Genomic DNA, 27,109 nt, shown 5'->3' on the forward strand with positions numbered 1-27,109 from the left:
GGCGGCGGCGGAGCCACTTCCGGCGGGCCGGGCCTGGCCTCAGGCCGCCGCGCCTCCGCGAGTCCCCGCCGCCGCCGCCGCCGCCGCCGCCGCCGCCGCCATGGGCAAGAAGCACAAAAAGCACAAGGCCGAGTGGCGCTCGTCCTACGAAGGTGCCTCGCCCGGGGCCGGCGACGGGAGGGGACGCCGGGGACGGGGAGAGGGGACGCCGGGGACGGGAGAGGGGACGCCGGGGAGAGGGGACGCCGGGGACGGGAGAGGGGACGCCGGGGACGGGAGAGGGGACGCCGGGGAGAGGGGGGGACGGGGAGAGGGGGCGCCGGGGACGGGAGAGGGGACGCCGGGGAGAGGGGACGCCGGGGACGGGGAGAGGGACCCCGGGGACGGGGAGAGGGGACGCCGGGTGGAGGGGACGGGGAGAGAGGGCGCCGGGGAGAGGGGACGCCGGGCCCGGCTGGGGGCGGAGGGGACGGGGGATGTCAGGGCCAAGCTGCGGGGCGGGGAGAGGAGACTGAGGCTGAGGCTCCAGGAGAGGTCCTGGGGCGGGTGGAGAGGACGGCTCACCGGGCCAAGCCCTGCCTGGATCCCGCGTGCCCGCTGTAAGACCCCGAGGACTTCCAGCTAGACAGCCAGCCCCAGGAGGGGTGTTGAGGCATGGGGTAGACTTCTGGGAGGAGAATCCCCCAGCATCCCAGGTACCGAGCTGACGAGGGCGTATTCCCGTAGGGGGGACCCATCTCTTCAGGCTTCAGAGGCGCTCTGCCTCCCGCCCTGCCCTCGGAGTCTGGGCTTCTCCCCGTGGTCACCCTGGGGGACCAGCCGTCCACCTCGGGTGTTTGCTGAGGCTGACCCTGGGATCTCTGTGTAGATTATGCAGACACACCACTGGAGAAGCCTCTGAAGCTGGTGCTCAAGGTGGGCGGAAGTGAAGTGACTGAGCTCTCAGGGTCTGGCCACGACTCCAGCTACTACGATGACAGGTCAGACCACGAGCGGGAAAGACACAGAGAAAAGAAGAAAAAGAAGAAGAAGAAGTCTGAGAAGGAAAAGCACCTTGATGATGAGGAAAGGAGGAAGCGGAAGGTAAGGCATGCGGGGGCCACTGAGCCTTAGGAAAGCTGGGGCTCGATGTACCGTCTGGGATCTTCAGGCATCCCACCTTAGCTGGCCCGTTACCTTTGAACAACACAGAAGTATGCAGCTCCGGCAGCACTGAACTATGTGAGCCCATCACCTTTTGGCCTCTGATCCTCACAGGAAGAGAAGAGGCGGAAGCGCGAGAAGGAACACTGTGACTCAGAGGGAGAGGCGGATGCCTTTGACCCAGGGAAAAAGGTGGAAGTGGAGCCACCCCCAGATCGGCCAGTGCGAGCATGCCGGACACAGCCAGGCAAGACCCTGCCCCTTAAATATCCCCCGTCAGTGCATTGTCTGACCTGTGGTGGCACTACAGCCTAGTCTTTGAGGACTGACACTTTCTCAGGCCCTGTGCTAGTGTCCCCTAGACTTGAGGTTTCTGTCTCACTTAAAGCTGGGGTTACCTAGTTACAAAGAATTTAATTCACAAACAGTGGATTAGATGCTCTTCAAGATGATGAAAAGAAACAAAACAACACGTGGTAGAGATACTATTGATACAAGGCCTACATCATTTAAATTATTTTCCTAGCTTTAGTTTGCCGATTTTTGGTCTAGAAATTTGGGGTTATGTGCCTGTTCCAAATAGAACACCCTGAGGTCTTTGTAGTAACCAATTAGAAACAAGTTCACTGGTGGAAACACAGATAGTTCTCTTGGGAAGAAGGGACTTCCAGGTTCACTTGGGAGGCTTGGACTCACCTAAAGTGACCCACCCACTTATATTTTCATCCTGGGCAGTGTCTGCCAGGAATGGCATTTCAGCCCGAACTTTTGCCTTTTGGATTTGCTGTTCCTGGTTTCTGCATAGGATTTTTATTCCTGGGGTTTGCACTTGGGTAAGTGTGTCTCCTTATGACATGCAGCATCCTGTGATTTGCAGATAATAGGGAAACTGAGGTAACTAAGTATTGTAATTTGAACTTCAGGAAAGAGGACAAGGAGAAATGAGTGCTGGAATTAGTTATTCAGACCATCAGGAACCACATGATAGAGAGTTTCAGAATTCCCATCCCCTTTTAGTCTCTATAGCCACTTTTCTTTTCAGGATTCTTCCCTTGATGAAAACCACCTCCCATTTACAAGGATCAGCTAATGGTCTTGCTGAATGTTATGGTCCTTGTGAGATGGGGTTATGCCTTGCCTGGTGTAGCTCACCGCTGCAGGGTAGCTTCCTACCAGGTAGAGCTCACTGCTGTGGGGAGCAATAGTAGTTGCTGGGCATGTTGCTGGTTATGTCATGGCGGACTGTGAACAGGGGCCTGCGGGATCGAATCATTGGGCTGGGAATTTGGCCTAGCAGTAGAGTGCTTGCCTAGCATGCACGAAGACCCGGATTCGATTCCTCGGCACCACATACATAGAATATAGCTGGAAGGGGTACTGAGGTTCAAGTGGTAGAGCTCTAGTCTTGAGACAGTCCAAGGACAGATAATGCTCAGACCTTGAGCTCAAGCCCAGGACTGGCAAAAAAAAAAAAAAGTCGCATCCTTGCTCATCTTATCTTGGTTGGCCTTATGCCTTATCTACATATTGTGTTCTGTACACCCAGCACAGCCCTAGTGACCTCAGGTGTTAATTTTGGGTGATCAATCAGGAAGGCCCTCTTGGCCAGCTGTGGGTCAGAGATGCAGTCAACAAACAGCCCTGCAAGTCCTTCCTGGGTTGGGTATGTTTGTTTGTCCCTGGTTTGCATAGGAGGACCAGAGGTTTAGGAGGCTGGTGGAAAAATAACCAAGAAATCCAGGATAAGCTATGCCTTACCTTCATTTGCCCCTATCTTGTCTAAAACATGTTGGGGGCTGAAAGCAGCTTGGTGAGTCATGGCCTCATGGGGCCAACTTCTGGGGTCTTCAGATATTCTGAGTTTCTAGGAGCCAAAGACAATTGCTACTTGAGCTTTAAAGTCCAAACAGATGCCATTGTAAGTTTCAGAGGAAAGGAAGCCGTCCTTCCATTTGACATTATGTTCTTGGCTTTTCTTTTTCACTGGCAGCTGAGAATGAGAGCACACCCATGCAGCAGCTCCTGCAGCACTTCCTGCGCCAACTCCAGAGGTAACTCAGGCCCCATCTTCCTCCTGAAGTCTGAACCTCAAGTTCCACTTGTGTGTATACCTTCTCCAGGTGTCCAAACCCTGTGTCCTTTGCCTCTACACACATCCACCTCCTCCATAAGTCTGAACCCCAAGTGTCCCCCAACTTAGGACACACACATCCTCCTCTGTAGACATTCCCAGCCCCTCTACAAGGGGTCACATTGCAGATGAGAGTCAGAGCTCCATGAAGTGCCAGAGTGCAGAAGTGTCTGCTCTGAGTGTGTTCACATAGGATGATGGGATAGCATTAGAGAGTTTGGATCTGCGTGTCAGGGATGGAGCTTGGGCACTGGTTTTAGCATAATTTTTAGTGTATTCAAAATTTCTATCACAAATTTAAAATGCATAAAAATTGCATTTTTGTGGAGCACGTGTGTGCGTGTGTGTGTGTGTGGGTGTGTGGGTGATACTGAGGATTGAATCCAGGGCCTCAGGCTTGCTAGGTAAGTGTGCTAAAACCTGGAGCTACATTCCCAATTCTTTTCTTTTTCCATTTTTGAGGTAGACTCTAACTTGGGCTGGCCTCAAACCAAGACCTTCCTGTCTCTTAAGTACCTGAGATACAAGTGTATGCTACTATGCTTGTCTTATTTTTTTACTTTTGCGGTTCCAAGGGAGAGGGGAGATGGAGATTACTGGGGCTTGAATTCAAGGCCTAGACCCTTAGCTTTTTCACTCAAGGTGGTACTCTACCACTTTTTATCAGTCAATTGGAGAAAAAAGTCTTACAAACTTTTCTGCTTGTTCTGGCTTTGAACTGTTGTCCTCGTATGTCAGCCTTCTGTGTAGCTGAAGATTATAAGTATGAGGCTCTAGTACCACCTTTTTTATTTTAAAGGAGCTTATTTAGAGCTGTGCATAGTAGGTTATGCCTTTAACCTTAGCTACTTGGGAGGTAGAGATAAGAAAAATCAGGTTCAAGGCCAGCCCGGGCAAAAAGTTAATGAGATCCTATCACAATAACTGGGTATGGTGCGGGAACTTCTAACCCGAGCTACAGCTGGAGGGTGAAGATAGAAGAGTCGCATTGTCCTCTACTGGGGCAAAGAGACAAGACTCTAGATAGAAAACTGAGAGAAAGGAATGGGGGCATGACTCAAGTGGTAGAGTGCCCACCTAGCAAGTGCAAGGCTCTGAGTTCGGACCCAAGTACTACCACCAAAAAAAAAAAGCAAACTTCAGAGTTGGTTAGTTATATCACATTTTGACTGTAAAGAGTTTTCTATCACTTAGAAATCTAGATTTTAGGTTGGGAGTGTGGCCTAGTGGTAGAGTGCTTGCCTAGCGTGCACAAAGACTGGGGTTCAGTTCCTTAGTACTACATACACAGAAAAGCTGGAAGTGGTGCTATGGCTCAAGTGGCAGAGCACTAGCCTTAAAGAAAGCCCAAGGACAGTGCTCAGGCCCTGAGTTCAAGCTCCAGAGCTGGCAAAAAAAAAAAGAAAAGAAAAGAAATCTAGATTTTAGAAACTTTCTACTTCAAAGATGTTTTTTGCTTTCAGAAAAGATCCTCATGGGTTTTTTGCCTTTCCTGTCACCGATGCGATTGCTCCTGGGTATTCAATGATAATAAAACACCCAATGGACTTTGGCACAATGAAAGACAAGATTGCAGCTAATGAATACAAGTCAGTAACAGAATTTAAGGTAACTCTATTGTATTTTTCTGAAATAATTGTTGCAAATATGTGTGTGTATGTGTGTGCTTGTGCATGTACCTGTGTGAGCCTGGTAAATGGGTCACTTGGGGTTATTTTCAGTTGCAAGCATTCTTGGAAGATGATTTTTTTTCCTTTGGCCAGTCCTGGGGCCAATTATTGCTCAGGGCCTGAGTACTGTCCTTGACTTTCTCAAGGCTGGAGCTCTACCACTTGAGCTGCAGCACCATTTCTGGCTTTTTTAATGTATGTGGTACTGAGGAATCAAACCCAGGTCTTTGTGCATGCTAGGCAGGCACTCTACTGCTAGACCAAACTCCTGGCCCAGAAGATGATTTTGTGTTTGGTCAATGATTCACAAAACTGTGAAATGGGTTGGTTGTCCCTATTTATGATAGTATTTTGTAATCTGGAAGCTACACGGTATGCTTTGTGCTATTATAAATGTACAAATGTGTTTTTTTCCTTTTTCCTTTTTGCCAGTCCTGGGACCTGAACTCAGGGCCTGAGCACTGTCCTTGGATACTTTTTACTCAGGCCAGCGCTCTGCCACTTGAGCCACAGTGCCACTTTTGGCTTTTTCTGAGTATATGGTACCGAGTAATCAAACCCAGGGTTTCTTGCACTCTACCACTAGGCTATGCTCTCCACCCCTTTTTCTTTTGGAGCTTGGATTCAGGGCCTTTTGCAATCTTATGTGGCTTTTTCAGCTAAAAGCTGGTGTTGTACCGCTTAAGTCACACCTTCAGTTCCAGCTTTTTGCAGGTCAATGAAGAGTCTCTTGGCTTTATCAGCCTGGGCTGGCTTTAAACTTTGATCCTCAGATCTCACCCTCCTGAGTAGGTAGGATTATAGACACGAGCCCCTGGTGCCCAGTTTATTTTTCCTTTTTTGAGGGGTCTGTGCTGGCATAGACAGTTCTTTCAGGCAGTGATGTTTCCTGGATGTCCATCATTCTCCTCATGTTTAGTTGACTCTTGGTTGTCTTCCTCGAGTATTTCGCTCTCTGCTTTTTGGTTCTGGCTGTATGAGTTAAGAACAAGGGAGAAGCTGAAGTAATGCTAACACTGGTTAGCCTCAGGCTGCTTTATCTAGATTGTGTGACTGGTAAAGCTTAACTTTTCTATTCTTGTTCACTGACTCAAAAATCACAAAATATCACTTTTTAGGAGGGACTTGGTAAGGCATAATTTAGTGTTCTAATCCATACCCCAGTCCTCTCTGGTCCAAGCTGTGGGTCTTTTCCACACACTGGAGCTGTGAGGTAAACAGCATCACACCACCACGTGCACAGCTGGAGCAGGACATGTCCTAGGCCTGGCCCTGCCCGAGTGCTGGCCTGGTGCTGGCGGACACGCACTGCGTACTCTCAACAGCAGGGCTGACGTCAGTCCCACGGCTCATGGAGGGAGCAGGGGCCTGGGAACAGCATTTACTTTCTAACTAGTTTACTTTTGCCGTAAATTCCTCAATAAACCTGTCTTTATTTGAGGGAGACTCTTCTAATTCACAAAGACACCATTTATAAACTATTTTCAGTTTCTCTTCTGTGAAAAAGAGACCACTACATGCTTATCCTTAAAAGAACCAGGCATGACTCCCCCTCCTCCTTCTCCTCTTCCTCCTCCTCCTCCTCCTCTTCTTCTTCCTCTCTCTGTCTCTCTCTCTTCCTCTCTTCCTTTCTCCTAGGTCTTGAACTCAGGGCCTTGGGCTCTTGTTCTGTTTTTTCCCCCGTCCCCAAGGCTGGTGGCTCTACCAGCATCCCCATGTCCAGCTTTTTGCTGGTTGATTCAAACATGTATCAGATTTGTCTTTCTGGGCTGGCTTTGAACCTCTCTTCTCAGATCTTAGTCTCCTTTGTAGCTAGGTTTACAGACATGAGTCACCAGTGCCCAGGGCCTTCATGTTCTGATGGACTGTTTACCTGGCAATGTCTGGGCTTCCCTTCCCAATAGTTTCTCTTTTTCATGCTTGGTTTAGTGTATCTCCTGCATGCTCTGGCTGAGGCAGCAGAGGAAAGGCAAGACTCTAATCCTTTCATCTACCTGTATTTGTAGTGGTGGTCTTTAAAAATACAAACTTCGAAGTCTTGTCTTAAAGTGATACGTCTATAAATGATGACTTAAGTGTTCAGAAAGTACTTTTTGAAATTAACAACTGAAATAGAAAAGCAAATGATTCTCGTGTGTTTTTCTTTCAAAAACCCTGCTCTGCAATTCAGTAAGATGATATTGAATACATTTTTCTTCCAAGGTTTAAGAGTAGGCTCTTGATTTGCACTTAGCAATTAAGCTTCAGTTTTTATTTTTTGTTCAGTGGCCTTCAGATTCTCCAGAGCTTGACTCTAAGGAACTTTCAGCTGGCTCTCAATTTGTAGGCCTCATGGCAGTTCTCACAGCTTGTTTTTCAAGTGGCTTTGCTGGAGTTTATTTTGAGAAAATCTTAAAAGAAACAAAACAGTCTATGTGGATAAGAAACATTCAGCTTGGTTTCTTTGGGAGCATATTTGGATTAATGGGTGTGTATGTTTATGATGGAGAATTGGTATCAAAGAATGGATTTTTTTCAGGGATATAACCAGCTGACATGGATAGTTGTTGTTCTTCAGGCACTTGGAGGCCTTGCAATAGCTGCGGTGATTAAGTATGCGGATAATATCTTAAAAGGATTTGCAGCTTCTTTATCCATAGTATTATCAACACTGATATCCTATTTTTGGCTACAAGATGTTGTGCCAACCAGTGTCTTTTTCCTTGGAGCCATCCTTGTGATAACAGCTACCTTCTTACGTGGTTATGATCCCAAACCTGCAGGAAATCCCACTAAAGCGTAGGTGTATACTGTCTAACTGGTTTTTAACGGTGGTGCGCTAGGAATCTCAACATTAATATTACACAAAGGACTTCTACAGATTGTATGAAGATGTCATCATGCTGAGTCTGGTCATCTTGTTCAAATGGTTTGAAAATCCACAGGCATAAGGATGTACTGTACATGTAACAAAACATTACATAGATAAATTCAAACTTGAATGTCTTTTAAGGGTTAGAATTAGAACAAGGATGGGGAGGAAACATGAAAGGTCAGTTTAAAGAGTTTACCTTTCTGATTGCTGCAGGCATTCTGTGCACTCTTTGCCAGAGCACACAAATGTCACATAGTGATTTTTGTAAATTAGTTCTACTTACACTTACTAAAATTTTTTATTGTTCTTCTGTACAGATATACCAAATCTCATAGACTATTTAGAATTTGGAAATTATACTTACCTATAAAACTGAAATAGAAATAGGATTTGAAAAACATTTTCACGTATTTGATTTAATTTATACAAAGGATTGATAAATATTATTTGTTCAGTAGTATAAAAATTTGATAAATGTTGGATTGCATTTGTCAGAGAATAAAATTCATATGTAAATTTGAAAAAAAAAAAAAAGAACCAGGCATGTTGCGATAGATATTTATTTTAGTTATTGCCAGAGAGAGGGTGAAGCTAAGGGGGAGAAGGAAGCTCAAAATGTATCCATTTCTTCTAATAACTACTCAGGAGGCTGAGATCGGAGGATCAGGTTCAAACCATGCTCAGCACAAAAGGACTCTTATCTCCAGTGAACCTCTAGAAAACAGGAAGTGGGGCTTGGCTCCAGGGTAGAGCCAAAGAGCTCAGAGACAGCGCCCAGGCCAGGTTCAAGCCCCATGACCACCCCCCCCCCAAAAAAAAAAATTACTTTAGCTCAAAGTAGCAAGTTTAATTGTTTTCCACTAAACCGTCAGCCCTTCCCTTTTGGCCCATTTTGACAGGAACTGAGTGCCCTGTTGTTGCGTGTGTGTGTCTTCAAGTCCTGACGGATTCTTTCTCTCTCTCTCTTTCTCAGGCAGATTTCAAACTGATGTGTGATAATGCAATGACCTACAATAGACCAGACACTGTGTACTACAAGTTAGCCAAGAAGATCCTGCATGCGGGCTTTAAGATGATGAGCAAAGTAAGGGAATCACTGACAGTGAGCCAGAGAGCCAAAGCGCTGTTGTAACTATCTGTTACTCTCAGGCTCACTGGACGACATGCTCCATTCATCTGCCACGCTGACCCTGGTGTTGACCCCTGCTCTAGGCCGCCTTCTCTTCCAGGCACCACTCCTCCCGCTGCTGGGTGCAGTGTAGCTGGATGTCTCCTCTAGGGTTGGTGGATGGTCGTGATCTGGGTCAGTCTTGCTGGATGCCAGCCAGTGGCTTTATGTGTACTCTTTGTGTGGTGGCCTCCCTGAGCTTTGGTGGCACATCCTTCCTCCTTGGCTTTCCAGATTGATCCTATGAGCCAGGCTACATGTGTCTCCTGCTGACGAAGGCCCCTTGCAGGGCTCCGCTGCCCCCATCACACCCCTCCACCAGCTCTGGGCTACTCCTCTGTGAGCTGAGTGTCCTCGGCCACTCCTGCTGCAGGGCCTGGTAGTGGTTAGGCCAGGTGAGGCTGTGGCCATCTCATGCCATCCATCGTCACGGTGCTATGGCTGTGAGGGAGAGGTAAAGTCCTGCTGCTCTGTCCTTTCTGATTCTAGGAGCGGCTGTTAGCTTTGAAGCGCAGCATGTCGTTTATGCAGGACATGGATTTCTCTCAGCAGGCCGCTCTCTTGGGCAGTGAAGACACAGCAGTTGAAGAGACTGTCCCCGAGGTTGTCCCAGTGCAAGTAGAGACTGCCAAGAAATCCAAAAAGCCGAGTAGAGAAGTCATCAGGTAAGGCTCCATGGCAGTCACCAGGAGGACTGAAGGGCAGAGGAGGCTGGCTCACGCTGCAGAGAGGAGCCTGAAGGCCTTTCCACACCTGCAGTGTGAGAGGGAAGTGGCTGTCCCTTCTCGCCCACTTTGAGGTGAGGATTGCATAGGCAATGTCCGCACCACTAGAGACCCCAGACACTGCAGGATAGTTCCTCCCACCTGCTTTCATGCTGTCCTTTCAGGGTCCCTACAAGCTGTGCAATGATGGACTGGGGTGCAAGAGCATCAAGACAACCCTCTGGCTCTTAACTGGTCTTTGCTGTGTATAAGTGCTGTTTGCTAATGTTTGTTAGCCCCTCCCTCAGTGCACAGCACAGCTCTTCCCTGTCCAGGGCAAAGGAAGTTTTGTGGCCATTTGTCAATAGCACTCAGGAGACACAATACCTAAGTTGGCTTTTTCAGCCCCAGAGGGAAGGGCAGCCCAGAAGTCAGCGTTAGGAATGTGTGGACACTTGTAGCAGCTCCCCGTTCCTCAGATGACAACTGATGGGGTCTTTCAGAAGCCCCTGCTCCTGTTTACATGCAACACTCAGGGGCTTCCAGTCTGCTCCTTTGTCTCGCGGAGGCCAGTTATTGAGATAGAGGTGATATCCCTTCAGTAGCTGAGGATTTGTTGTTGTTGTTGTTTGCGAATGCTGGTACTGAACTTGAATTCAGAGGCTTGTGTTCTTACTTGGCTTTTATGCTCAAGATTGATGCTCTACTACTTGAGCATACCACATACCGCCATGTCTAGCTTTTTGCTGGCTAATTGGAAATAGGAATGTCATGGGCTTTTCTGTAGAGGCCGAGTTTGAACCCTGATCCTCAGATCTCAGCCTCCTGAGTAGCTAGAATTACAGGTATGAGCTACCATTACCTATTTTTTTCTTAAATCATTTATTGTATTTAACTTTTTGTTGTCATTAGCATCTATGAATTGAACGGGGTTTCAGTAGTTGATTTGAAGGATCTTTGATGAAACCCTGGTCAGTTATAGACTGACCACTTTTCCAAGTTTCCAGGTGTGTGTGGCTGCTCTGACTCTTGTTTTAAGCTGTGTTTGTAGGCTCATGGAATATCACGGAAGGAATGACGGGGGTGCCATGGAGAAGGTGGGAGAGGACTCTGTTTATTCAGCACACATCACTTTAGTAATGAACAAGACCCTCATGGCCTGGGGTCACGTGAAGTTGATGCAGTTCCACAAATGCCCCTGTACTTTCTGTGGTCTTTCTGAAGGATTGAGTCTTGCCTGGACACACAGTGGTCTACCTGGTTTGTGGGTCTGAGAGTTTTTATTTATAGTAGCCAAGAGTTGCAGTGTTTTGTTTTGTTTCTTTTTTTTTTTTTTTCCCAATTATCCAGATAACAGTGGCCCCCAGTATCACAAGCAGTAGTTAGCCAAGGGTCTTGCTGGTGGCGTGCCCTGCCTGGGGGAGGCAGCCGCTCACCATGGCTTGTTCCTGTGCTGGCTTGCAGGCACTATGGTGGAGCACAACATCCTCCCCCCATCCTCCCTCTGCTCCTGCTGTAGCATCCTCTCGCCTGTAGACCTATGCCCAGGGAGGGGGTGGTGCCAACTTCTCGCCTGTTTGGATTGGAACTCCCCCAGGGGAGTTCAGGCCCCTCGCTGATCTAGCCAGTCCTTTGTGCCTCTTCTCCTGGGCAGTGCAAAGGATTGTTCTCCATTAGGCCCACAACTGCAGCCCTCAGTCTGTTCCCTAATGCCTCTAATATCTGTCAGCCATGGAGTTTCCTTCTGTATTTCCTTTGCTGTTCTGCAAAGCACAGAAGGTCTACTTGGCTTATACTTTTTTCTGATGACAGCTTCTTACTTTGATGTGGTTAAAATTGAAAGGGCATTCTTAAGAAGCAGGGTACTCCTCATTGCCCAGCTGGCCTCTGTGAGGGGCATCTCAGGAGAGGCTAGGTTAGGCTCTGACTCGTGGGGGGCAGGATCACGCTTGGGGTGACGTTTGGTATCCCTGTTTGCAGCTGCATGTTCGAGCCTGAAGGGAATGCCTGCAGCTTGACAGACAGCACTGCGGAGGAGCACGTGCTGGCCCTTGTGGAGCACGCAGCTGACGAGGCTCGGGACAGGATCAGCCGGTCCTTCCCTGGCAGCAAGGTATGCACATGGTTCTTTCCAGGCGGGAAGAGCCCTGGCCCCAAACACCAGTGTGCCTCTACAGCTAGGCACAGCTAGTCATCGTGAATACCACCTGGTGCCACCCTGTGCCAGAATAGTCCATAGCTGCTCTGCTTTGCTTGATACAAATAACTAAAGTAAGTGAGGGTGGGGCTGAATGCTAGAGTTGCTTGCCTAGCATTAGTGAGGTGCCCTGGGTTCTAGCACCACAGAAATAGCTACCAAATTGAAGGCTCATTTTGCTACCACCACTGCCATTGCCACATCCTCCTCCTTCCTCCCCCTCCTCCCCCTTCTCCCCCTCTCCTTCTCCTTCTCTTTGTCTTCCTCCTCCTCTTCCTCTTCTTCCTCCTCCTCCTCCTCCACTTCCTCCTCTTTCTCTTCCTCCTCCTCCTCCTCCTCTTCTTCTTCCCACTCCTACTCCTCTTCTTCCTCCTCCTCCTCCTCTTCCTCCTCCTTCTCTTCTTCCTCTTTTTTCTCTTATTATTTTCTTTTTGGTAGGGATTTGAACTCAGGTTCTATTGCTTACTAGGCTGGCGGTGATCTGTCTCTTTAGCCACGTCCTTATCCCTTTTGCTAGTTTATTTTTTCCAGGTAGATTTTCATCTAGTGTTTTTGCTGGGCTGACCTCACATCTTCCTCCCTATCCCTCCCTCCCCTTCCTTTGTGTGCCTCATACATAGCTGGGATGACAGGAGTATATCACTACCTCTTGCACATTAATTGAGATGAGGTCTTGAACCTTGATTCTCTTGCTCACCACCTCCTTAGTAGCTGTGAGCCACTGTGCCTGGCTTCCTTTCTCTTGTGAGTATGTCTACTAGAGGACTAAGTCACCTGTGTGGTCCACACAACAGTTCTGGACAGTGTGATTCTGCACCTGCTGGGCTCTAGCCCTGGACTCAGCTCTTTTTCTATAGCACTGTGGCTCCTTTCATGAAGAACCTTATTTAGAAACTGACATACCCTCTGAGTGGGTCTGAAGTACTCTCAGGTGGAGCCAAGAGTATACGTGTGTGTGCCACCAAGTATTCATGCAGCTTCTGGTCAGAAACCTTTATCCACTCTCATGTTACCAGGAAGTACACACGGGTGTGCACATATATTTGTGCTTCTATGGCTTCATCTACATTCACGTTTGCATTCACTGAAAATGCTACTTTCTCCCAGCCCTGCTCTCCATTGCTCATCCAATGCCAGAGGTCCACTCTACTCGTCTCTTGTGCCAGATTGCCCCTCCCCACTTTCCTGCACCCTGCCCAACCTGTTGGGCTTTGCCTCACGGCTTCTGTTCTCACATGAGCCTCTTCCTCTCGTGCTCAGGCAGTGATCTGTCCCCTGTGTAGCTGTTTCCCCTACTCCAACACACAGCACATGTCAGCACGTTAGTGCCTCTCCTGCTGGCCTTCTGACAGCTTTAGACAGAACAAGGTGAGTTTTCACTAGAGCTAATTCCTGTGTGTGCTAGATGGAGCCTGTAGACCACCAGATGCTGGTGCAGTAGTTGTTCCTTCTCATCTTGTCCAAACTTATGAACTTTTAATTACAACTGAATCACAGTTTTTGCTTGAAAAGCACCCTCTTTCAAAGGGTCACCAAGAGCCTTAGACATTTTTGATAGCATATACGTAGGTGTTTTCAGTTGAAAACAGGTCAGTCCCTGGTCTCAAAGGACACATGAGGGAACCTCCTCTGTTTCTAGTGGAGGAACCAGTGGCATTGTAGCCTTGGGGTTTACTCAGGCTGAACCCTTCTCTTTGGTTAGTACATCGTTTGTGCTCAGCAGAAGGCCACAGCCTCCATTGCAGAACAACATTCAGGTGTTGCTTGCTTGCAGATGGGCTACCTGAAGAAACTGGCAGATGGGAGCCTGCTCTACAGTGTGGTGAATGCAGCGGAGCTGGATGCTGACGGTGGGTGCCTGGCAACACCTGTCTGTCTGTCGCCACACAGTCCTGAGAGCTCTGTGTATGTGACAGAGGGCATGTGTTTTGTGTCCATGTATCCATATACCACGTGAGGACATCCCTCCTAGTGTGGGCACACGTGAGGACATCCCCTCCTAGTGTGAGCACACGTGAGGACATCCCCTCCTAGTGTGGGCACACGTGGGGACATCCCCTCCTAGTGTGAGCACACGTGAGGACATCCCCTCCTAGTGTGGGCACACGTGGGGACATCCCCTCCTAGTGTGGGCACACGTGGGGACATCCCCTCCTAGTGTGGGCACACGTGGGGACATCCCCTCCTAGTGTGAGCACACGTGGGGACATCCCCTCCTAGTGTGAGCACACGTGAGGACATCCCCTCCTAGTGTGAGCACACGTGGGGACATCCCCTCCTAGTGTAAGCACACGTGGGGACATCCCCTCCTAGTGGGGGCACACGTGGGGACATCCCCTCCTAGTGTGAGCACACGTGGGGACATCCCCTCCTAGTGTGAGCACACGTGAGGACATCCCCTCCTAGTGTGAGCACACGTGGGGACATCCCCTCCTAGTGTGGGCACACGTGGGGACATCCCCTCCTAGTGTGGGCACACGTGGGGACATCCCCTCCTAGTGTGGGCACACGTGGGGACATCCCCTCCTAGTGTGGGCACACGTGGGGACATCCCCTCCTAGTGTGGGCACACGTGGGGACATCCCCTCCTAGTGGGGGCACACGTGGGGACATCCCCTCCTAGTGTGGGCACACGTGGGGACATCCCCTCCTAGTGTGAGCACACGTGAGGACATCCCCTCCTAGTGTAAGCACACGTGGGGACAGCCCCTCCTAGTGGGGGCACACGTGGGGACATCCCCTCCTAGTGTGAGCACACGTTGGGGCATCCCCTCCTAGTGTGAGCACACGTGAGGACATCCCCTCCTAGTGTGGGCACACGTGAGGACATCTCCTAGTGTGAGCACACGTGAGGACATCCCCTCCTAGTGTGGGCACACGTGGGGACAGATAAGCAGGAGCATTTTGTTTTCTCAGTGTGTGCCACTCATAAATTGCGTCTTTGTCAGCGGTAGTAAACAGGGAGATGCGATAAGGTGATCAATACCTAGGAGTTTGATGTTCCTGTCAGAAATGAGGAACTGTTCTTATCCTTGAGCCGTCTGTGCAGGGTAGTCTAGCGCCGTTGATGGGTCCTCAGCTGGGAGAGTGGCGGGGCCACTGTTTTGTTACTGCAGCATGGAGAGGGAGATTTCTTGAAGGTGCTCAGTGAGCAATTTGCAAACATTGAAAGTATTGCTGGTATGATGGCCCACAGCCATGAATTTGATGGATTTTTTTCACTGTGTTGTCTTTGGGGTAATTGTGAGATGGAACTGAAATGTAATCAGTGTTGAGAACTGCTTCCACAAACTTATTTTTATCAAGTTCACGTCTTCCCTCGTCCTCTGTGCTGTGATAGCAGGTCCTTCCTGCTCACACTACCGTACATCTTCCCACAGAGGAGGAGACGCACCCTGTGGACCTGAGCTCCCTCTCCAGCAAGCTGCTCCCAGGGTTTACCACGCTGGGCTTCAAAGATGAAAGAAGAAACAAAGGTAAGTGTGTAACCAGGGGGGGACTCTGTGCTGATAATGGAGTGGTGATTTTTCTCACATTCCTGTAATCTAGATTTAGATTTTAAAACTAAGACCAATTAAAAGTGATAGGTAAAGTCACACCTGGAAAGAACTGAGCTGCTGAGCCTCTCCTGGCAGGCGCTGCCTTGCCTCGTGGGAATCTGTAAGGCTTGCTTTCGTATGTAGGGCTTTTTTTTTGGTCAGTTGTGGGGCTTGAACGCTGGGCCTAGGCGCTGTCCCTGAGCTCTTTAGCTCAAAGCTAGTGCTCTGCCACTTGAGCCACAGTGCCAATTCTAGTTCTCTGGTGGTTAATTGGAGATAGAGTCTCATGGACTTTTTTTTGTGTCTATGCTGGCTTTGAACCACGATCCTCAGGTATCAACCTCCTGAGTAGCTGGGATGACAGGCGTGAGCCACAGACGCCTGGCTGATGTGTAGGGTTTTTTTTGTGTGTGTGCATCTACATTGTAAATCTTGCTTGTGCTTAGTTTGGTGTATTCATGTTTGCATTTCTGTACTTGCGTGTGTGTGTATTTTAAGACTGGATAGCACACTGATATCCCTACATGAGCTGTTCCTTACTTTTTGGGTCAAATAGCCATGTCTGCTCTTGAGTCTCAACGGGTTTCTATATAAAATTTTAGAAACTGTGCATTTATTTATTTATTGCCAATCCTGGGGCTTGAACTCAAACCTGAGCACTGTCCTTGGACTTTCTCAAGGCTAGAGCTCTACCACTTGAGCCACAGCACCATTTCTGGCTTTTTCTATGTATGTGGTACCGAGGAATTGAACCCAGGTCTTCATGCGTGTTAGGCAAGCACTCTACCTCTAGGCCACACTCTTGGCCCCTTCAGTAACCTTTTCTGAGGTATGTGTTTCATAAACCTGGCAAGCACACTGATTTGCATCTTTTGGAGCTTTTCTTATGTTTTTTATTGAAGCCTCTTTTTCAGAAGCCTCCTTTCTGGAGGTCAGGATATATTCCTATTTTCTCTATTCCTTCATGTGGCTCTGGCCTTCACTGTGCCCTTAGAGGGTCAGCTTGGAGTCTGCACTGGCCACTTCATGGATCGTGCTTCTGCTTTTCATCCTTGTTTCACCTTTACCACAAACCATTTTCCTTGCACTGGATGGCTGGGTGTTCCCTCCAAACTTGATCATAAACGCCATCTTCCTTGCAGTGGATAGCAGGTGTTCCCTCCAAACTTTGCCCATGGATATCACCGCTTTGGAATGTATTTTTCTGCAGCTTTGTTAAAATTCTCTGTTTTTGACTTCCTTTTAAATGAAGCCATCCACAATGCACAATTCACCATATATTTCCTTTCCGAGTCTTCCTTCACTGCAGTTGATAACTTTTCACTTTGCTTTCGAGTCTTTGTCTTCATCCTCTAATGGTTCTATATGGAAGCCATTCTGTCCCAAGGGAACATGTTTATTGTCACGGAAAGAGGTCAAGGATCCGGCTTCAGAATGCAGAGCACACCTGGCCCATATTTCACAGCCCATAATTGCATTCCTGTAGAGGTGGAAAAATCTATCTCATTCTCTGCCCGGCCTCTGCCTGTAGCCACTGAACCTGATGATTTTCTCTGCCTGACTTAAAAGTTGTGTCCCTGCCTGTGTAGCTCAGTTCCTCATGGTTTCTGCCACAGGATCCTGTGAACTCACCCTGTTAATCCAAACAGGCACGTCCCTTACAGCATGACTGAGCAGCCCTTACTTTGCAGCCATGGTCCACAGAGGTGAATGAACTCTATGGGGGGCCAGGGACTGCAGTGGGACTCCAGAGGGAAGGAGAGGAACAGGGGCTGCAGTGGACTCCAGAGAGAAGGAGAGGAGCAGGGGCTGCAGTGGACTCCACAGCGAAGGAGAGGAGCGGGGGCTGCAATGGGACTGACTCCATAGGGTAGGAACAGAGGACCAAAGAACCACCTAAAGGAAACACAACTTGATTGTCTGGATCTGACGTCCTCTTGGTTCTCTCCTCTCACAGTTACCTTCCTCTCCAGTGCCAGCACTGCGCTTTCTATGCAGAACAACTCTGTGTTTGGTGATTTGAAATCAGATGAGATGGAGTTGCTATACTCGGCCTATGGAGACGAGACAGGAGTGCAGTGTGCACTGAGGTAAGGCGGGTGCTGGCTGTGTCTAAGAGCCCTTGTTTGGTGTGTGGTGTGAGCCATTTCCTCCTGCGGTGTGGCAGGAGTGTAGTAGAAATGTCCACATTATTTCCAGCAGTCCATTCTGGTTGGCTGCAAGCTAATTCAGGATAATGTGGAGAAGACTGTGATCCAGGCCACAGTGTACTAAAGAGTGTGTATGTTTAGTTACTAAGGAGGCAGTGATAGATCAGGAAGATTGTAGTTTGAGGCCAACTTGGGCAGAAAGTTTGCAAGGTATTATTTCAACAGAATAAGCTGGCAATTGAGGAGGGAAGTGGAGGAGCTGTGGTCCTGGTGCAATCCTGGACAAAAGTGAATAAAAAATAACCATTGTGAAAAGAAGACGGAGGGCAGGACTCAGCAGTAGAGTGCTTGCCTAACAGTGCTCTCAAAACAGCACCCAACAGGTGCTGGTTTCTCAGGATATTGAGATCTGAGATTTGAAGCCAGATTTGGGGTGGGGGGGTGGCGGGGCAGAAAAGAAAAACTATGAGATTTTTACCTCCAGTTAACCAGCCAAAATCCTGAAGTGTAGGTGGCCTAAGTGGAAATGTGCCATCGTTGAGTTGAAAAGGCCAAGCAAGAGCACAAGACATAAGTTCAGTCCCCAATAAGAGAGCGAATGTGTGCTTTTACATGTTTAGCCCCATGTGTATGCTTACTAGTTTTATTTCACAACAAAAAACTTTTTCAGTGGCTGTGCTCATCAGCTGGAGCCACTGTGGAATCCATAGTGAAGCTTTAACCAGCAGCCCTTCCTGGAAAGCGGGAAGCTGCATGTCTGTAGATCAGGGCCAGCGTGCCCGACCTCTTCTGCTGTGAGGACAGCAGGCAGACCAGGAGTCATTCTGGGACTGAAAGACTTACCTCAAGTGCACGCCCATCCTGAGGTCAAGAGTGTAGCTGATGGACTGTGTAGGATGGTGAAGAGTTCATCCTGTAACAGAGACTAAAATTTAATAAAGTTAAGCACAAATATAATGGTATATTTCCATAGAACTATTTTTGTTTGTTCTTTTTGTTTTCTGAGGGTCATCCTTGTATAACTCTAGTAATTTTTATGGCTGAAGTATAAATTCATTTTCAAAGATGTATGAAGTAAAAAGATGTAGAGTTTAACTTCATTTTCAAAGATTGAGAACAAGATTTATCAAATGGGTCAATTAAGTGAATATCACATAAGTGAATATCAGATGTGTTGGGGGTTTTTGGTGTGTGTGAACAAGAAAGTGGTAGAAGAGAGGAGAGAGGTTCAGGAGAAGGGTGAGTGAGAAATGTGGGCCGGGGACCAGCACTCAGAGCCCAGACCGGCCCAGGAGCCTTCGTGCTCAGTTCAGCCCCTCCAGGGCCCCAGGGGAAAGCTGTCCCCAGGCCATCTACATAGCACTGCTCTTCCCCCGTGAGTACTCCCAGAAGACCTAGAAGATCACAGCCAGCGAAGGCAGCTGTGGATGGTCCACTCTGGTGTCCACTCGGTGGTGTCCACTCTGTGGTCCCAGGCTGGCTGGTGAGCACTTCACTTAGGCCTTTGTCCTCCCCTGGTTATAGTATTCCCAGGGAAGATTTCCTGGTCCACCTCATCCCTCCCTGTTCCTCTGTGATGTTCTAGTGTGTATGGGAGCCCATGGGAGACCTTGCTTAGTGCTTTTGTCTTGGCATTGTGGATGCTTGTTCCCTGCCTACATTAGACTTTACTTCATTGTTCTGAAGCTAATGTAGTCATAGGATTTGAAAACCAAGGTGGTACTAAAACAGTGCACAAAATTTCATGTCCTTCCCTCTTCCCTACTCACCACTGCACCCTTCCAGGCTGCAGTGCTTTTAAATTCAAGCTGGTATATTTGAACGTCTATCTTTTACAGAAGTTAAGATAGCATGGACACTCTTACGGATGGGGTATTTGTGAGTGTATACCATCCCTGCCTTAAAAAAAAACAAAAACGAAAAGAAAGAAAGAAGAAAGACTGCTTCCCTGGAGATCAGTCCCAGAGGATTGTCTGAGGGAGGTTCTGAAGTCAGGATCTCAGTCACTGGAAGGCAACAAAACCTGAAAATTGGAGAGATGGTGCTTTTCAACCCATTCTCTCACATGGTCCTCTTCTAGCCTGCAAGAATTTGTGAAGGATGCTGGAAGCTACAGCAAGAAAATGGTGGATGACCTCCTTGACCAGATCACAGGTGGAGACCACTCAAGGATGCTTTTCCAACTAAAGCAGGTGGGTTGTGTATACCATGCATCCTTGTGCACAGGCTCTGGGCCCCACTTTTGGTGTTGATTCCTGTGCGAACAGTTCATCCAGTCTGCTGGACTCCCAGAACAGGTTGTGCTTAGGTAATTGGCTTTTCTCTGCCAAATTATAGCTGCCCGTTGTCTTCCAAAGAGCTTGCCACGTGTTCATCAGCAGTCTTAAGTCCAAATTCCTTCCATCTGCCATCATTTGACTTCATCTGCAGGAATTGCTTTTGCTATTTCTCACCACACTGTTTTGCAGACAAGCTCTCTTAGCCTTGCACATTGTGAGGGCAACAAGAGTGTGCGTTTGTTGTGGTCCCGGCATTTGCACACTAGGGTTTTGGTGCTGGATACAGGATGTCATTTCAGATGTTAGAAGTGCTCTTCTCTCTTTCATTGTTTGTCTTGCATCTTTGTGGATAATTTATATTGCTGTAGCTTCAAGTTCAAATTCATCAGAACCATTTTCTTGCCTTATTTAAACCCTGTTAATTCCAGCCCGGGACATTTTCATTTAAAAATACTAGTCTTTCATCTCTAGAATTCCATTTGGAACTTTTTTTAGATCTTCTATTCTCTCATATTGTGTTCATGTTTTTCTGAAAATACTTGAGCACATGTAACACTGAAGGCTTTATTCAGTGACTCTAGCATCTCTGACATTATGTACCTGCCTCTGTTGACAGCTCATTGCTGCTAATCTGTTTTGTGTTCAGAAGTTCTGGATTTATTTCATGGGGAATGCAGCCTTGATGGTCTAGGAGACAGCCACCACCCAGTGTGGCTACTTAGAAATGTGGGTGTGGGTAGCCTGAATTTAGATGCGACATAAGTGTGAAATGGAAATTTAGAATTCTCAAGACAAATACAAAATAGGAAACATATATTTTATATGAGTTATATGTTAGAATTAAAGTGTTTTCAATATGGGTAATTAGGGAGTAAATATGACTAAAATATATAATATACACTGAAGTAACAGTCTGTAAAGTAAAAGATGAAACTTAAGAACTTGGAGATTAAATAAAATTCACACTGTATTGGGTCAAATTTGTTACAAATAATTGCAAATTAAGACAATTTTAGACTAGGATCAGGTGCATATACCTATAATCCTACCACTCAGAAGGCTGAGATCTGAGAATCTTCGTAAAAAGCCAGCCCAGACAGACAAATCTGAGAGCCTCTACTCTCTAATCAGCAAAAAGCTGAAACGGGAGGTGTGGCTCAAATGGTAGAATGCCGATTGTGAAGTGGAAAGCTGAGAGCATAAGGACCAAGTTTAAGCCCCAGTACTGGGACACATTTCATACCCAAACATACACATACAAATGTAATTTTAATGTGTGGCTGCCAGAACATTTCAAATTAGGTATGTGCTTATTGTATATTTAGATTGGGCAAAAGATTACATTGCTGGTCCTGCAGCACTCTCCTTAGATTCCTTTTACTTAAGGCTAGCGTTGTACACGTGAGCTACTTTACACTTTGGCTTTTTCTGTGATTAGTTGGATAAGAGTCTCATGGACATTCCTGTCTGGCCTGACTTCAAACCGCAGTCCTCAGATCTCAGCCTCCTGAGTAGCTTGGGTTACAGGCGTGAGCCACCAGCACCCAGCTGTTTGCTCTGTAGTTATATCACTGTTCATTTTGATAAAAAAGGTAAACTTCCAGGTGTAGGTAGCGTCAAGGATGGCCCTCACTGCTGAGCTCATTTAATCTTAACGCTGAGGAGAAGCCCAGCTTTTCTATAAAGCTTCTGCTCTGTCTGCATGGGTTTAGAGAGAAGTTTGGCTCCCAGGGTTCTCCTCGCCTCAGCCTGCTCTAATCATGCACGGATGAGTGTGGAGACCCCACAGCAGCTCTCCAGAGCCGCTCCCACTAGTATGAGCTTAGTTCATGTTGTGGTTGCCATCTTCCTGATGAAGATTCTTGACAGGTGGGAAGCCACCCTGGCACATGCCGTTTCTATGCTTTGTCACTGAGACGGGAAGGAAGTTGCTAGCTGTGGTCCTGAAATGACACTGCAATGTTAGCTAACCCTTGAGTTCTAGGGGACCAATCACATTGCACTAGGATTGAACAATTTCACGTGTATAGCAGCATTAAATAATACTCAGTCAGCATTAAAGCATGTAATATTAGTAGCCTTTTCTGTGTGGAAACATTAAAATGATAGCCACATTTTTAACAAGAGTTGGTGAAAATCACAACATAGTTGCATCTCAAGTACTTTTTTAAATTAAAATCATGGAAGTATATACTAAATGACCCTTTTAAAGAATGTGTGCAAAACTAGAACACTTTGGACAGTTGTGCTATAGAAAATGATGCCTGCCTGCCTCAGCAGGGATGGAGTTGCATCTCTGTCAAGATGGACCCAGCATGTTGTGTCCAAGCTAAATTGATAGACCTGTGTTTTTCTTCAGCTGCCCTTCTTGGTCTAAGACATTTTCAACTGCAAGTGTAGCCTTGCGTGCCCTCTTGCCCACACCCTCACTCCTGCACATCTTCCTTGGAGCAGTCTCTGGGCATCTAGCTAGCACACGAAATGCTTCTCCTGCCTCCCTGCCAGCTGGAGTTGTCATATGAGATCCCCAGTCCGTCTCTGCACATAGCGAAGTGTGTTGAGGCTGTTGTGTATGTGGTCAGCGCATGAAGAAATACCCTGAAATACGGGACTGTGTTGAAAAAACTGCTTTCTTACCCTGTTCCTTTGCAGAGGAGAAATGTTCCAGTGAGGCCTGTGGATGATGTGAAGGTGGGTGTCTCCAGCACGACCTGAGGTTTGTTCAGAGGCTGGCCCTCAGCCCTTCCAGGGGTGGCAGGATGACCTCATGTCAGTCCACTGAGGGACTGCCTCTGCTTTCGTGGCCTGAAGGGAGCTCTAAGCTGCAGCACATTGTTCCAAGCCCAGTGCCAGGGGTTTTAGAGCAGTGGCCCTATTAGGCCATCCTTGGGCCAATCACATCCTTGGGCTACTGAAGGCCCATAGCAAGTATATTCTGGCATGGTGGGCAACGCTGCAGTGTCTCCACTGACCAGTACTGACCCATGAACCTTGGGTGATCTGGTGGGACTGGGTTTGGGCCCTTGGGAACTTTCCGAGACCTGAGTACAGATTGAGGGCAAAAGCTGGGCAGCAAGAAGCAGCCCGGAGCCCTGGAGAAATACAGGCTTACTCTCAGAATAGTCCTTGCTGGAAGAGAAAGCCTTGGTTTTGAAATAGGCCCCTATCACTCCTGAAAAGGTCATGGCCCATTAGAGGCTATGTCTCTGCCTATGTCATGCTTCCTTCCACAGTCCCAGAATGCCTTGTGAATCTTCTACCAAATTAGCAGAGGATGGTTTGCCTCAATGGACAGCAGAGTTACCAAGGGCAGCACTGGTCTGAGTTGATTTTTAGTGTGAATTTGTGTATCCGTTCATGAGTTCAAATCCTGGGTTTTGCAGAGTGCAGTTTCAAGGACAAGGGATGAGTTCAAATTTAGTATGTTATATATCATTTCTGCAGCTAGCATTAACTGTGTCCTGCTTCATTTGTGTCTTACCTTCATTGTTGTTCAGCGCTTGCCTTGTCTCCTGCAGGTTGGCGATGCACTGGGCAATGGCAGTGGCTCTGTTCTCGACTTCATGTCTGGGAAGTCCTACTCTGATGTCTCTCTGGACATCTCCATGCTCAGCTCTCTGGGTGAGTCGTGCTGGGCACTGGCTCATGGGGCCGATGCCTGGGCTGCAGAAAGAACCAAGTGTTTGCTTTCCCTGAGTTCTTGGAGCTGTCCTGGCACGCGAAACATAGGAAAATTGATGTGTGACTATTTGGGGATTGAAGGGAAGCCATCTCAAACAAACTCTCAGCCTGTGAAATGACACTGTCTCAGGGGGAAGCAGTGCCAGTTGTGTTGAATTAGAGATGCCCAGCTGTGCACTGAAGATTTGGGCTCAGTCTGGTGTCAGAAATGCTGTGTTGGGGTCATTAGTGGTTCCGTCCATAGCACCACCAAGGAAAGAAGTGTGGTGTGTGACAGTAGGAAATAAAAATTCATGGTATGTGTGTGGTTTGTTTTGTTTTGGTTTGGGGTTTTTTCTTTTGGTGGGGGGAGGTACTGAAGTTTGACTTCGGAGTCTCAGGTACTCCACCATTTGAGCCATGTTCAAAGCCCTTTTTGGTAGTTCTTTCTCAGGTGGGGGCTTATATTTTTGCCTGGGGCTGGCCTTAGACCATCATCTTCCCCTGTGTCTCCCATGTGGCTAGGATTATAGGTCTGAGCAACCATACCTAGCTCATTTTTTTTTAGATTTTTGTTGCCTCCCTTGCCTCCCATGTAGGTGGGATGAAAACTATATACCACCACATTTGGCCCCACATTTTCTTCAGAGCTTTCTTGTCAGATTGTCGGGCTCAGGCCGAGGTTGCTGGCCCCAGGCAGCCCCAGCGGAGATGGGACTCCAGGCAGCTCGATCTCAGGCTGTCTAGGAAGACCCTTGTTGTTCTCCCTTGTGGCCCACCTGGGTGTCATTCTTATGGCTTGATCTGTTACAGCAAGAGACAGAATCAGAAGAAGGAGTAGGTGCACGGAGTGAGTCCAGTGGAGTGACACAGGCCAGCCCCAATGCAGATGCAGGGTTGGGTGGTTAGATCCATGGTTATGGAACCCCTCAGACCTAGGCCAGGGCCAGCAGCCTCCTGAGACAGTGACCAGGCTGCACACTCGTTTCTCTCGATGCTCATGGGATTTTTTTGGAAGTTTGTAATATTCTTGGGATTTCTTTTCTTTTTTTCAGTTGTTAGGCTTGGACTCTGGGCCTGAGCACTGTCCCTGAGCTCTTCAGCTCAAGGCCACCGCCCTACCCCAGGGCCTGGGTATTGTCACTGAGCTCTTCAGAGCAAAGCTGCTTTGCCCTATCCTTTGTGCCCCAGCGCCACTTCTGGTTTTCTAGTGGGTAACTGAAGATAAAAGTCTTGTAGTCTTTAGGGCCCAGGCTGGCTTTGAACCGTGATCCTCAGATCTCAGACTCCTGAGTAGCTAGGATTATAGGCGTGAGCCACAGCCTCCAGCTTTTCTTTAGCTTGATTAATTCTTAGCCCCACATCCACAAAGCTTTGATCAAATATGGAAATAATTCACCTATAATTTACTGCCCCCAGCCTGCTCGTGTTCTAGGACACTAGTTCTGTGTGCATAAGACCCCATGGGCTGCTGACGTGGCCACATGGACCTATCCTCACCACTCAGTGGTCTGTCATCAGCCTGGGTTGGTGAGGGTTTGTCATCACACGCCTTGCGGGTGCCTTCCCCCAGGCTCAGGACAGGCCTTCCTGAGATGGAAGGGTTCTCCATCTCAGCTCTGGGCCAGGCGGAGGGCCTGTCCTGTGGCCCCTATTGCATGCTCTGCAGCTCTCTCCTTGTTTGTGGCAGGAGGCCAGGGCCACCTGGTCCTTCATTGTGTACAGAGCTCAGCCTAGTACATATCAAGAGGCTGAGATTCAGGGGGCACTTCGCTTGAGTCTTGATCCCTAGGAGTTTGCATCCCTAGCTTGCTGTCCTCTGTTGTAAACACTCACAGTGACTATTCTGTATGTCCAGCGACAGGCCAACAGTAAGACCTGGGGCTGGCTGAGCTCACCAGCATCCTGTCGACCCCATTTGCAGGAAAAGTAAAGAAGGAGCTAGAACATGACGACGGTCACTTGAACTTGGATGAGACAGCAAGGCTGCTACAGGACCTGCACGAGGCACAGGCAGAGCGTGGAGGTTCCCGGCCGTCGTCCAACCTCAGCTCCCTGTCCAATACCTCTGAAAGAGATCAGCACCCCCCAGGTATGCTGCCAGTGGAGCCCAAGGTACGGCATGTGGTCCTGTGGTAGGAGCTTGTAAGCCAGCAGCTTGGTGCTCCAGGCCTTTGAGTAGCCCCAGGATCCCAGGTTGGAGCCAGTCCACGGCAAGGAGCCAAGTTAAACTTCAGAGTATCTGTCCCCACAGGGCTTTCTGCCATTCCAGATTTTTGTCCAGATTGTGTGTCAGCCAGTGTGGTATTCTTTAGTGTTCTTGGGGGCAGTCAAGCTGTGTTCAAGGGATAGATCATGGCCGTAGGTAGCTGCAGATGTTGGCTCCATGGCTCCTTGAAGGCCCTTGAACACATCCAGTGCTTCCATTCTATCTTTCTGTTGCTGCTCTTGGTAGTGTGAGTGAGGCACAGTTACCACCCAGCCACACCCAGCTACAATGCTTGGCCTCCCTTCAGCGTGAAAACTGAACCACATTCTGTAGGCAAAATAAATCCTGACCTTTGGGCCTTGAGCATGGCCTAGTGGTAGAGTGTTTGCCTAGCATGCACAAAGACTTGGGTTCGATTCCTCAGTACCACATGCACAGAAAAAGTCAGAAGTGGTGGTGTGACTCAAGTGGTAAGAGCGCTAGCCTTGAATAAAAGAAGCTCAGGGACAGTGCCCAGGCCCTGACTGCCCCCCCCGACCCTCCCCCGAAAAAAGATATCTTGACATTGTCCAAAGAAGAATTGCACAGTTTTGGCCAGAGCCAAAAGGACTTACATTTCTGGTCCCATTCACCTTGGATCGGAGGTCAGCAGGGTTTTGCCTGATGCAGCTTCAGGGTCGCACTGGGTCGGTTGAGAACGTGAGGTCGCTCACGTCCAGGAGGCACACCACAGCTCTGTCTGCAGGAAGCCCTTCGCGCCTGAGTGTTGGGGAACAGCCAGATGTCACCCATGACCCGTACGAATTCCTCCAGTCTCCAGAACCTGCAGGCTCATCCAGGAACTAACCTGTAGGTAGATCCAGGGAATTTCTTGCTTTGTAAGTTTTATTTGCATGTAGTTTTTGTCCTGAGACAGACTTTTGTCTTTCCTTTCTGGCCTTTGGCAGTGGCCTAAGGAGTTGGTGGCTTGTCTGCAGTCACATCAGCCATAGAGGGACAACAGCTCCATGTAGTCCTGTGAGTTCCAAGCAGCAAAAGCCACGAAGAGGGTCTGCAGCTGATGGCACAGCCATGTGGACTGTGCTGAGTGCCAGTGTGGGTGGACACTTCCATGCTGGTGTGGAGCACAGGTGAGAGGCCTGTGCATCTCTGCATAGCGTGTTTCTCGGCGGATTACAGAGGATCAGCACAGGAGCCCGTGGGGACCCTCAGGCAGGCTGAGCGAGGCAGTCTCTGCTTCTGGTGACCCTGAGGACGGTGGCGTTCTGCTGGGAAACTGTGAGCCAGACTCTGTGGTACTGTAAAGTACTCAGAGCAGTGAAGTGTTTTGTAACTGGATGTGTTTACTGGTGCCTGCTTGTATTTGCAGAATACTGTAAACACAGATCCTAATAAAGAGATTTCT

At 48.3% G+C, this 27,109-nt stretch overlaps 1 protein-coding gene and 1 pseudogene across 1 annotated transcript; both read left to right on the plus strand.

The window, feature by feature from the left end:
* The first annotated feature begins 75 nt into the window (after positions 1-75).
* Positions 76-27,109, plus strand: Brd9 (bromodomain containing 9). The gene is made up of 17 exons (XM_090332159.1): positions 76-152; positions 869-1,083; positions 1,258-1,390; positions 3,134-3,194; positions 4,738-4,882; positions 8,772-8,882; positions 9,456-9,631; positions 11,651-11,783; positions 13,642-13,717; positions 15,248-15,343; positions 17,364-17,496; positions 19,637-19,748; positions 22,488-22,526; positions 23,354-23,456; positions 25,420-25,587; positions 26,450-26,553; positions 26,652-27,109. The coding sequence occupies exons 1-16, from the start codon at positions 101-103 to the stop codon at positions 26,548-26,550; spliced, it is 1,854 nt and encodes a 617-aa protein (XP_090188285.1). The 5' UTR covers positions 76-100; the 3' UTR covers positions 26,551-26,553; positions 26,652-27,109.
* Positions 5,244-7,788, plus strand: LOC150064725 (UDP-N-acetylglucosamine transporter pseudogene; annotated as a pseudogene).

The sequence above is a fragment of the Megascapheus bottae genome, chromosome 4, assembly GCF_031878675.1.
Source record: "Megascapheus bottae isolate mThoBot1 chromosome 4, mThoBot2.hap1, whole genome shotgun sequence".
Classification (NCBI taxonomy): domain Eukaryota; kingdom Metazoa; phylum Chordata; class Mammalia; order Rodentia; family Geomyidae; genus Megascapheus; species Megascapheus bottae.